The sequence below is a fragment of the Oratosquilla oratoria genome, chromosome 11, assembly GCF_046742065.1.
Source record: "Oratosquilla oratoria isolate Oo_2021 chromosome 11, ASM4674206v1, whole genome shotgun sequence".
In the NCBI taxonomy this organism is placed as follows: domain Eukaryota; kingdom Metazoa; phylum Arthropoda; class Malacostraca; order Stomatopoda; family Squillidae; genus Oratosquilla; species Oratosquilla oratoria.
The window spans coordinates 14,998,801-15,011,045 of NC_134787.1; the positions used below are offsets into that span (position 1 = coordinate 14,998,801).

Consider the following 12,245-nt stretch of genomic DNA (forward strand, 5'->3'; position numbering starts at 1 on the left):
ATAAGTACCGAGAAAGAGAAACACAGGGAGGGCGAGAGGGAGTGGGGAGAGATTATATCTGCTTACCTGACACTCCCTTGAGCAATACCACTGGTTACCACACCCAGCACAGACAAACTGAGCTCGCTGTCTGTGGCAACCCTGACATTTGGGGCTGGTTCCATCCTCCAGGGAAAGCGGATTCTTTTTGCTTCGACTCTCACTCTGTAAAAAAGAGACAAATGCTGTCGTTACATCTTTTGTTTTTAATATAAATACACCTAAATATAAACACAGCTAAAGAATAAAGAGGTCAAGGACAATGCAATCCTACACTAACATGAAAGGGGCAACCAATATTCACTTTAAACATTCATGGAGATATGTGTTATCTAACCCTCAACAGAAGTCCACAACCTACAACATCAAGAAACAAGCATGGTAATCAAATGGATTTTGTTGAGGAAACTGAGATGAGTGAGACTTTGTAGAAGCACTACAATAATCATTATTTTCCAAATTAAATGCATTTAACCAAACTTGTTTTGGGGAACTAACAGGAGTCTTCTTTACATTATGGTCAGATCCCCCCCCACCCCCAAATGTTAAGGAGGAGGAGCAAATTGCATTTGCTCCTGGATTCATATGCCATTGTGAACAAATACTGTTTATAAGTATTTCTATGCATTTTACATTTCTAAATGTACATATAACAAAATGGCTTTTCCCCCCTTCTATGAGAAGAACCCTTCATCCATCCAAAACCCATTGGTCATCCCTTCTCTCTTAGTTCCTTGTCAACGAAGGGTCATCTTTTTCCCCTACCCACTGCTTGGGTTAGAGGTAATACAGAAAGCCACAGAACCTCTATGGCAAATCATGAATTTTTTGTGTAAATATCAAGTAACTAACAAATCTTACAAAAGAGGTTTACAAGAGCTAAGATAAAAGGGAAACAAGGATAGTGGATGCAAGCGGGTGCCTTTCATTTGGCTACCTCCCCGATAGAATGAACAAGGAAATCACTTTTCTGGAGTGCTTGAAGTCCCCCACAATTTGGATATTACAGCTACTATACACACAAAGCATTCTAGTGATATCCAGCATATAAAAGAATCCACGGTGGACATAAGCCAGTTAAGTCCTAAAAGCAAGGGACAGTGTATATCATTGTATGTCATACATTTCTTCCTACGGAATAGTCTTATTTTTCATGAAAGATGAGTCTACTACCTGATGTTAATGGAAACCACATTTGAGAAAAGCAACAATGTAATACATGTAATGTCTTTGTTCTTTATTCTCAATTCATTACCTGGCTTTCCTACCATGAGTCTCCTACAAGTTATTTAATTTTTCTTCACCCGATCCAATTATTATTAAACATATGATAATACATACATACATATACCAAGGCTTTTTCCCCTTCCAAGGGAGGTAGCCACAAAAGGAAAGGCATAAAAACACTCCCACCCATTTCATCCCTAAATATACTCCACACCCCTCCCACCCTTCCTCACATCTGAGCACCTCCTGGATGACGGGTCATCCCTGAACCCTGCCCACCGCCCTGGGTCAGAAGCAGTGTCGCAAGACATATGATAAACATATGATAAACATATGATAATAATGATAATTGGATCAGTTAAAGAAAAAGTAAATTAATTGAGAAAGGAAGGGACAGGACGAAAGATGGGGTGAGTAGAGAGTGGATGTGTATGGATGATGATTGATACATGGAAGGGAGTGGGTGGGGGATGGGGAGGATGGGTGTTGGGGAGTATGTGTGAATGATATTTTGAGGCAGCCCAAAGGGACATCTCCCCATCTTCTCTATTTCTGTGAGAGGGGAGGGGGGGGTCATCGATTAAATGAAGCAGCCTTGCCATGGATGTGCTGTGTCTTGCTGCATTGCTTCCAATCCAGGGCAGTGAGCAGGATGCAGGGATGGCCTGTCATTCAGAAGGAGCCAAGAAAAGAGGAAGGGAGGGAGGAGTGGTGAAAGGGAGTGGAGTATGTGAAGATGAAATGGGTGGGAGTGGATTTATGCCTTTTGACTTTGGCTACCTCCGTTGTAAGGGGTAAAAAGCCTTTGGTATATGTATATATTTTTATTATTACATACATACATATACCAAAGGCTTTTTTCCCCTTACAAGGGAGGTAGCCAAAAAAGAAAGGAATAAACCACTCCCACCCATTACATCCCCAACATACTCCACTCTCCTCTACCCTCTTCCCTCGCTCTAATCTTGGCACCTTCTGGATGACAGGTCATCCCTGCATCTTGTCCACTACCCTGGAAAATGACCTTTAGGTACATGTATGTAAACATAGTGGTATACATATACCAAAAGGCCCACTACACAAGGAAAATTGGGACAAATATACATACATACATGTATGGGACAAATATGAATGTAGTAATTTTAGAGGGATCAACCAGTTAAGTATTGTTGGCAAGGCATACAAGATGGTATTAATCAAGAGGATTATGAGAAGAACAGAGGGGTAACTGGGAACAAGCCACGAAAGGAAGAGGGTGCATAAATAAAATCTTTTAAGTAAGACATTCAAGAAAGGTAACAGAAAAGAGACTGCAAAAGTAAAAATCCAGCTCAGAACTTCTCTACAAAGGGAGATTTATCTTTGATGCAGATGAATGCTGTGTAGCTCTGGTCTATAGAGACGCCACTAATGTATTGACTGCAAATAACCATCAGTCAATACTTCAGTATTTTCATCACAGAAATTATCATTTATATGCATCTATATGGAATCCTATTACTGAAGACTATATTTATTAAGAGGGGAAGGTGTAAAGGTGAGAGACTTGAAGATATAAGGCAGAATTAAATTAAAATTTAAATACAAAGGATTGAAAAGAAGCTGAGTAAAACTTAGCCCAGCAATGCATATGAAGCATTCTCTAGTCTTGTATACTAATGAAGTGAGCATACAGCATGGTCTTGAGACAACGCTCTGCCACCTGATGTCACATTTCTCATTTTGTAATTGAATATAAATAATACATGCAGAGATAATGAATACATCTCTCACCTTACTACTTCCTAGAGATGATGAAAGGGGTTTTTCTCTGACACTACTCGTGGTGGTTTTGCCGCCTGATAGCAGTGCAGATAAGGTCAGGTACTGGGGGTTGCTCTGGTCCATCACCTGTAAGCCATGCCACAGCAAGGTCACTCTCAGAGCAAACCACAAACAACTAAATGCAATCTACAATTAATAAGCAATGGAGGGAAGAATTAACTTACAGAACTCCCTGTGAGTGCAGCATTAAGTAAGGAACTAATGACAATTGCAAAACATCTCTTTAAATCTATGCCTTGTCTAGACACCATAAACACTTGCTAAAATGGAATTATATATATTGTAATTTGTTTTAATGGACTATAGAAGCCTCTCTAACTAAACCCCAAACTTGCTAGAAAACTTATACACACACACACATACAGTGCTTGACAAGGAAGTAAGAACTGTTAGCGAGAATGAGTGATGAGGAGAATGAATGAGTCATAAATCAATAAACAAAAGCTCACTTCATACCTCTAATACTTTGATGGGTGGCCTTTACGTGCAATGATCTCACGAAGGCAGTTTGGAATGGAAGTGGCGTACTTGGCAAGATGTGCAGGGGTTATACTAGTCCAGAATTGGCGAATGTCTGCCTCGAGCTTGGGTACAGATCTCGTATCTTTACCCTGCAGGTCTTGTTTAATGTGGTTCCACAGGTTTTCTATTGGGTTTATGTCAGGACTATTGCCTGACCAGTCTGCTATGTAAGGTATATGACAGTCTTTAAGCCACTGAGTAACACTACGAGCAGTGTGGGCTGGGGCGTGATCTTGTTGAAAGATGTTAGCACCTGAGCTATTAAACGAATCCTCCAGGTAGTCATTTAAGAGTTCATAATATACATATTGGTTCACTTTTACATTTTTCGGTAGTACAACAAGACTCCCCAGTCCTCTTCCACTAAAACTTTCCCATACCATGAGAGAATCAGGGTGTTTCACTGTTTGTTGAACGTACCAGGGGTCAAGAGGGTCGCTACCTGCACGCTGATACACATTTCCACCCCTATTGCCAGTCACAGTAAAGGTGGACTCATCGGTCCAGAGAATATCCAGCCACTTGTCATCATCCCACTGAAGATATTTCTTGCAAAACTCGACCCTACAGCGCCTCTGGTTAAGAGTGAGAAGAGGCTTCTTCACCGGGCGGTGGCTTCTGTACCCAAGGTCGTGAAAGCAGCAGCTAACTGTTTGCACACTAACCTCCCCAAAGAGTCCCAGGTTACTTTCTTTTATTTTTCTGGCAGTAACACATGGATTATACTCTAACTGTCTCTTGATAACATTAGTAGCACAAGGGGATGTCTTTTTGGGGTACTTTTTCCTTGGTTTGTAACCGGGTGTGTCACAGCCACCTTCCTTCTTAAAAATGGCAACCCACTTGCACACAGACGTCTTGCCAACCCCAACCTGCTCTATTATTTCCTTTGTTTGGTGACCAGATTTATGTAAAGCTATGATCTGGGTTATTGTCTCTTGTGATAAATACTTGTTCTTGCCCATATTATGGCTAGAAAGCACCTCTGTCTGCAAAAAACACTGACCGCCTAGGTGGCGTCACCAGAACACTCACGGAACAAAAAGCCTCCCCACGAAGGCTAAGAGGCAACTGAAGGATGATTGATAGCATGCGTCATAAACCCTACCCTTAGCTCCACCCACTTGTCCATTCACACTTCCTTGTCCATATCATTTACCCCCCTGGAGGATTCTTTTAATAGCTCAGGTGCTAACATCTTTCAACAAGATCACGCCCTAGCCCACACTGCTCGTAGTGTTACTCAGTGGCTTAAAGACTGTCATATACCTTACATAGCAGACTGGTCAGGCAATAGTCCTGACATAAACCCAATAGAAAACCTGTGGAACCACATTAAACAAGACCTGCAGGGTAAAGATACGAGCTCTGTGCCCAAGCTCGATGCAGCCATTCACCAATCCTGGACTAGTATAACCCCTGCACATCTTGCCAAGTACGCCACTTCCATTCCAAACCGCCTTTGTGAGATCATTGCATGTAAAGGCCACCCATCAAAGTATTAGAGGTACGAAGTGAGCTTTTGTTTATTGATTTATGACTCATTCATTCTCATCACTCATTCTCGCTAACCATTTGTACTTCCTTGTCGAGCACTGTACAAACACCATACAAGAATTCAAGAACAAACTAGATGCTGAAAGATACAAAGACGGGTCACTATGAGCATAGCTCCCTTCCCATAAAATACAACTAGGTAAACACACACACATATATATATATATATATATATTCATATATATATGCATGATAGAGGTTTAACCATAAGGCACCCAGAACCAATGATTGGCACCTGCAAGTGGTAGTCCTGTGAGACTAACATCAGGGTGAATCACCTCCCTGCCTTCTCTTTAAAATCCATCAACACCCTCATCTCCATCTGAGAGAGACATTCAGTCTCCAGGCCAGGCCTATGATTTCTCTCTATAAAGTATGACTGTATTTTCTCTACCTTTTCACAAAAGGAAATCTGACTACAGATGACGATTCCACTTCCCTTGTGAATGTAAGTCAGTCACAGGAACAGTCTTGTACTACTATAACAGATAATAATCCAGAAGATGAAGAAGAAATGCCTGAATATTTTTCATTTAAGATACATGTTACAAGGATGGACAGAGTGAGAAATGTGGCTGCTTCAGGAAAGAGACTTTAACATTTGGATGCATGAGATGAAAGTTACAAGTGTATATGCTCAAAAGTAAAATGACGAGATGGACAAGGAATGATGATGGTGACTGGTTGATTGTGTGAAGGGTGAGAGGCTTGTGGAAGTGGAGAGTTCTTCATATTTGGGGTCATTTATGGCCATAGAGGGAGTGGATGTCGGTGATCTTAGAGTAAAGGTAGTGCAAGTAGGTGTTTGTGTGGAATGAAAAGTGTTTTGTAAAAAAAGTAATAATATACAAAAATTGTCACCTTAAATTTCACTGACTGAAAACCTGCAGTCCCCACAAAATGAGAAATTTAGAGGTGAGGCAATGAAAGAGGGTGAAAGGAGAATTATTAGATAGAACAGATCAAAGAGTGCAGAGATGGTTTGGGCTCACAGAAAGAGTTAAGGAGTTAAAACGAACAATGAGTGTGGAAAGTAGAAGTGGATAGAGTATGCTTGAAAGACAGAGAATGTGGTGGAAAGATAAATTGATAGGAGCTTTGGATGCACATGGAATGACTGACAAGCAGAAAAGTGTCAAAAACTGGAGTGAATGGGGAGATGGTCAATGAATGGAAGGATGACACAACCTAAAGGCATGTTTTTCTCATCAGATTCATATTTTTCTCACAAGTGGATGAGGAAAGAATAAATATATGATTAAGTGGTGAACATAACCTAGTTTCATCTGTGAAGTCTTATTCTGCAAGAGGTATGACTTGCTGTATTTCCCTTGATGCAAGCAGTGTGACAAAGAACATGGATGACCCTTTATCCATAAGGTACAGGTGCTGGGATGGGATGGGTTTAACATCAAAATGAATCATGAGGCAAGTGTAAGCCCTTGTTTCTAAAACAAGGGGCTTCCTTTTATCTGTAAACTACACATTACACATGCTCATCCAAAAGTAATTAAAATCAAACTTCAAGCTTTAGTGTTACGATTACACAAACGTATTGGTGGCTGTAATGGAAGATCAAACCATACAAGCAAAAACTCAAGCTGTAACAACACAAAAGCTTATCAAAGCAATGACTTAGATTACAAGAAAACCATTTAACCATACACCATGTGAGAACAAAAGTGAAGTAATTAAGGTTCTGAATAAATGAAACGGTATCATGCACCAAGAAAGATTCTAGGTTTATCTAACTGAACAGGCATACATTGATTAAAACAAAATCTTATCAAAAGTGCCAAGCAAAATAACAAAAACATAATAAATGACAAAACAAGTTCATGGATGCTTGATTTTAGAAGAGGCACATGAGAAAATAAGCACTTGAAAACAAATTACGAATACCTGACCAAATCTGTGAACTCAATTGCTAAGCAATCTGCTGAGAATCATAATTACAAGAAATATTTGTATACTACAAAATACAAGCAAAGGAGATGAGAAATAATAAAAGCTAACACACGATACTTGGCTAGAAATGTGCATATACAAGGGAAGAACAGCAGTGTCTGTTTATGATTTTCCCTGAAAAACTCACAGATACTAAATGAGAACGACCAATATTGCCCCTAAAGAAATAGAGACAGTAATGGAGATTAAAGGAAGGTAGCAGATAGAATGGAATATTTAGTATTCTGTCAGTGATAATCAACATTTCTATCCATTAAAGTGGCAGAGTTATACAGGTGGAAAAAGTTAAGGAGGGTAGTAGAAAGGAGGGATATTCATACATACACATACCAAAGGCATTTTCCCCCTTAATAAGAGGGGTGGCCAAGGCAAAACATACTCCTACCACCCATCCAAAAATCTTTTGATTGTCCCTCCCATTTTAGCACTGCTCAGGTCTGAGACAATGCAGCATGACACAACACTTCCACAGTAGGGCTCAGCAGCCAGAGCTGATTTACCCCCACCTTCATTCTCTCAAAAAACTTATGGAGCAGACTATATAACATTCTTTCATGCTGTATCATTTCCTAATACATTTACTTGTACAACCACTTTCCATTCACCTCTGTCTTTAGCACTCCCTCTTTCTTGCTTGAGAGACATTCCTCTTCCATCCCAAAACCATATCCTATCCATCAACATTATTCTTGGTCTTTCTCTCAAGTTCAATTCATTTATTCCTGCTTTCTACAATAATTTTGCTATTTTCATCCATTCTTTCCATATGCCCAAAGCACCTCAGCAATCTTTGATCTACCTTGTCTGACAGCTCCCCATCAAACCTCAATCTCTGCCTCATTTGCAGCAGTGACTTGGAATTTAAAGTAGGCAAAAAGGAAGTTCTTGAATATGTTTAAGAACTATGGTTGGTGTTACAAGGATAGATAAAGAAATATGGATATATATCACACACAAATAAAATCCACTCAATCATCCTTTCCATTTCAGTACCTTCGAGATGAAGGGTCACACTTTCTCCTACCACACTGCTTGGGTCAAAAGCAATAGAGCAAAGTAAAGTGCTTTTACAGCTGAGCTCAACATCTGTGGCTTTTTTACTCTGACTGGTTCACAGAAATGCAAACCTTTCCTCATCTACTCCCTTCTAGTTTCATTCAGTATCAATATATCTATCTTCTTCTCCCAAACATACACCAATACCTGGAGCTGGGCACGGTACCGCCGGAGAGGTAGTGCATTACCGAAAAATCTGGGGTGCATTTCTGTCAATGCGTTACTGATTTTAATTTCCTTAGACCAGTCCGCATTACTGCAAATGTATGTGTATGTGTGTTGTGTATATATATATATATATATATATATATATATATATATATATATATATATATATATATATATATATATATATATATATATATCTATATATATCTATATATATATATATTTATATATATATATATATATATATATATATATATATGTTGGTACATTGTGACAAGTTGATGAAGGTGGAAAAAGAAGTCACGGGTCTAGTTCCGAGTTCCTGAGTTTATTCCTGACCGGTTTCGCTCTATGCTTCCTCTGAAGAAGCATAGAGTGAAACACACACATGCACTAACATGGACCACTACCTGTCTTGCGGTTATGCGCCCAACTCTGCCAATACCTTTTTGGCTCATCCTTGTTCCACACTTATGTATATTCATTCCACATTTATATATATCCAAGTCCTAATTACAAGGGTTTTTGTTTAAGTCCTCCTAAGCTCTCTTTTGCATGATTTCTTTTTAAGAAAATTTGACAGAGGGTAATTCCAAGTCCTTTCACTCCATCCCTTTCAGGTGCCTTACATGACACACACAAACACGGTGGTGGCATTCTTTTCCCTCCACCATAAGAGCAGATGAAATTAAAATGATGGAGACCTGGAAGTGATAAGGAGTTTCCACTGGTACATCAGAAAGGAGAGACAGAGACATAGAGAGAAACTATTCAATGAGTAAACATTAGCATAAATGAATACTGTGTGGCTTGTCCAGGTGTTTCTTCAATCTCTATTCATTGTATATAACTAAGTAATACACAGGGTACAAAATTTGCTGTTAATGTGGATGTCAAAATCTTTTCAGCAACAGGAAATTTTTTATTACAGGTAAATGTGCCCAGCATCTATAAATAAACCTTCTTGACGATGTCAATCCTGTGTCCATTCCATATAAAATCCTTGTAACCCAGTACTTGAGTATCCCTGTAGTGTACAACCATAATCATAGAATCCCAATAAGACATATAGACCCACCTTGACTGAACCGCCTCCAGTGTTGCCGGCCCGAGTCTCAAGCAGCAGCTGTTGGGATGGCCATTGTATCAACGCCTGCATTTCTTTTAAGTCATGACATTCTTATCATAAACAACTATTATGGCTAACTCCTACACTTTGACACCATTAAGGTTTTTGTGTCTATGGTTGCTTCATTCTCTATTTGTTATATTCATCTTCCCCAACCAACTTTCTCCTTTATATTCTTTCAACCATGTATGATGTGAAAATGCATTTATTGAATGTACACTTTTTTTAATATAGATCATGGAGAAGTCAAGAAGTGATAAAAAAGTGTGCACATTTGTATAATACAGAGAATGAGCAGTAGAAAGATTTACAAAAAATAAAAAATAAATTAATGAATCAATCAATAAAGAGACAAAAGCCCCTATTCCTGTCTACATTAAGATGTAGATATAAAGGTAATATACAGAGAAATTACAACTTGCTTGAAAGACAATTTGCATGCACTAATCATGGATAGATATGACTTGGTACTAAGCAAGTTTCTCTGCCATTACACCACTACAACTACTACATTGAGACTGCTATGAATTCTATATAAATTTATAATCCAGCTCTAGTTCACACTAGATATGGTCAGGTTAGAGGGAGAAGCTGCAATAGATAGCACTGCCCTGATTTTTAAAGTACAGTGGGGTCCCTATATACAAATGGTCGCTGAACAAAATGAATGAATGGATTTCTTGAAGGAAATTAAATTAACACAAAGTGCAGTTTTAACAAATACCACAAGCAAACAGTAATTAGCATTCATTATGTATATTTTCCATTTTTCTATGTTTTTATGTGGGGTTTAGGTGGGGCTTGGAATGAATTCACATAATGAACAAATTGTTTAACAAACAGGGTTCCAGACTAGAATGTTTCTATAGAGACCCAACTGTATACTAATACAGCATTCAAGCAATGTCAGGCATAGCAATTCCTGACTGCAGCATCATGCAACAACTTATGTGTCCTAGAGAATCAATTAGAATCACTGCATTTGTAATCCTTTAATTTATGATATAATTATCTTTTTATATACCAAACTCCATATATCTGCATTCACAAAGGCACATGATGTAGTAGCACACAAATTATAAGCAAGACATCAATACTTCTTTTTGAAGATCAATTACAATTTCCTGGCCCTCCTTACTCACAATATCCACAAATCATTTATTACTCCCATCAACTTTGACTATGGTACAAAAATTAGCATCACCACACCTATTACAAATATACATAAAAAGTACAGCCCTGACATTCCAACATATTTTGACTGAAAAGAGCATTCTTGAAAGAAGCAGTTTTTCAAAGCACATAAAAGTCCATCAACTTCACATCTTTGTAAAACTAAAATAGAAGGTTGAATCTACAGTATCTGCTTGGATATTCAGACATAACTGCCTACACAATGAGGGGGAAAGCCACCACAAATATGATGGAAAATCTACCTGCTGCTCAATAGGAACTTCTCCAAGCTGGGATGGAGCAGCCTTTAATAACAAAACAAGTGTCAGTGAGTACACCATTTCTCATTATGACTGATGAAATAAGCTGTACTAATATGGAGGTTCTATTTTTTTTTTCCGCAAGTCATTTCCAGGAGGTGCTAAGGTAAGAGGGAGGGTGGAGGGGAGTGGAGTGTATTTAGGGATGGAATGGGTGGGAATGATTTTATGCCTTTTCTTTTTGGCTACCTCCCTTGAAAGGGGGAAAAAGCCTTGGTATATGTATGTATGTATTTCCCCTGAACCCTGAATACATAAATTCACTATCATAATATGCATAATGTATGGCCACCCTCTTTATATGTGCAAAACGGTCTTTTAGTATGTATGCATGTGTGTGTGCGTCCATGTGTGTGTGTGGGTGACATTCTCCCAGCAAATGACTAGCCTCTTCATATCTACATTTACAGATACCAACATTGTTAAACTGATACATGAACACCCAATTGAAAGACCTTAGATATAAAACATCCACTTCTACAAACCTTAGCTAAGGCAGATGGGCCTTCTAATGACATGGGGAGAGATGTGGGTGGATGGGTAGGAGTGGGTCCAGGTGTGGGCTGAATGCTAGAGACCAAGGTGGTTTCCTTGCTGCTGTTTGGAGTACTTTCACGGCTACCCATGTCCATTCGTTTGCTGCCGTCTGGACCCACAGGAATAATTGAGATCTGCAAGGAATGAAATTAATATTTTAATTCATAATCAGACTGCATACATGGACATTTATTTGCTCATGTTCCTTACAGTTTACAAATATATACCAAATGCCCTTTTTCCTCTTATACAGGGAGTGGCTAAGTCAAACCATTTATTCAACCTATATCTATCCTATACCCATCAAAATCATATTTGTTGATCCTCCAGTCTTAGCACTCCTTAGCACTCAATCTCCTAGGCCCAATATATCTCTAACAATTTTAACTATATTTCTTAATCTTTTTCACACATAAAGAGCCAACACCCACCAACTGCTTTCATCTCCTTACCACTTACACCTGGTAACACAGAAATAGTCCCACAGTGATATAACATTATCAACAGTTCAAATTTTCTCCCTAGAGAAATCTGTGGGAGGTTTCTAGGACTGTTACCAGCTGCTATGGGGTTGCAGGTTTTCCAATTAGTGAAACTCAAGGCAACAAATGACTGACTGGAATGAAAGATACTGAGGAGGCAATACAGGAGTTGTAAAATTGGGCCTGGAAGTTAGTCAGAGAGAAGGATGGTAGACAGGGCAAGTGTGTTACTGACTGGATGCT

The 12,245-nt window shown here is 38.9% G+C and overlaps 1 protein-coding gene across 9 annotated transcripts in view; it reads right to left on the reverse strand.

Moving 5' to 3' along the window:
• LOC143029611 (uncharacterized) overlaps window positions 1-12,245 on the reverse strand; it is a 212,481-nt gene that overhangs the window by 15,030 nt on the left and 185,206 nt on the right. For 4 of the 9 annotated variants that reach the window (XM_076192349.1, XM_076192347.1, XM_076192341.1 and 1 more), the window contains 4 exons: window positions 11,469-11,654; window positions 9,440-9,487; window positions 3,040-3,216; window positions 67-204 (listed from right to left, as the gene is read on the reverse strand). In XM_076192349.1, coding sequence (XP_076048464.1) covers window positions 67-204; window positions 3,040-3,216; window positions 9,440-9,487; window positions 11,469-11,654 — 549 coding nt within the window. Of the gene's footprint in view, window positions 1-66; window positions 205-3,039; window positions 3,217-9,439; window positions 9,488-10,453; window positions 10,969-11,468; window positions 11,655-12,245 lie in introns of those variants that run through there. The other 5 variants (XM_076192342.1, XM_076192343.1, XM_076192344.1 and 2 more) reach the window with 5 other exon arrangements.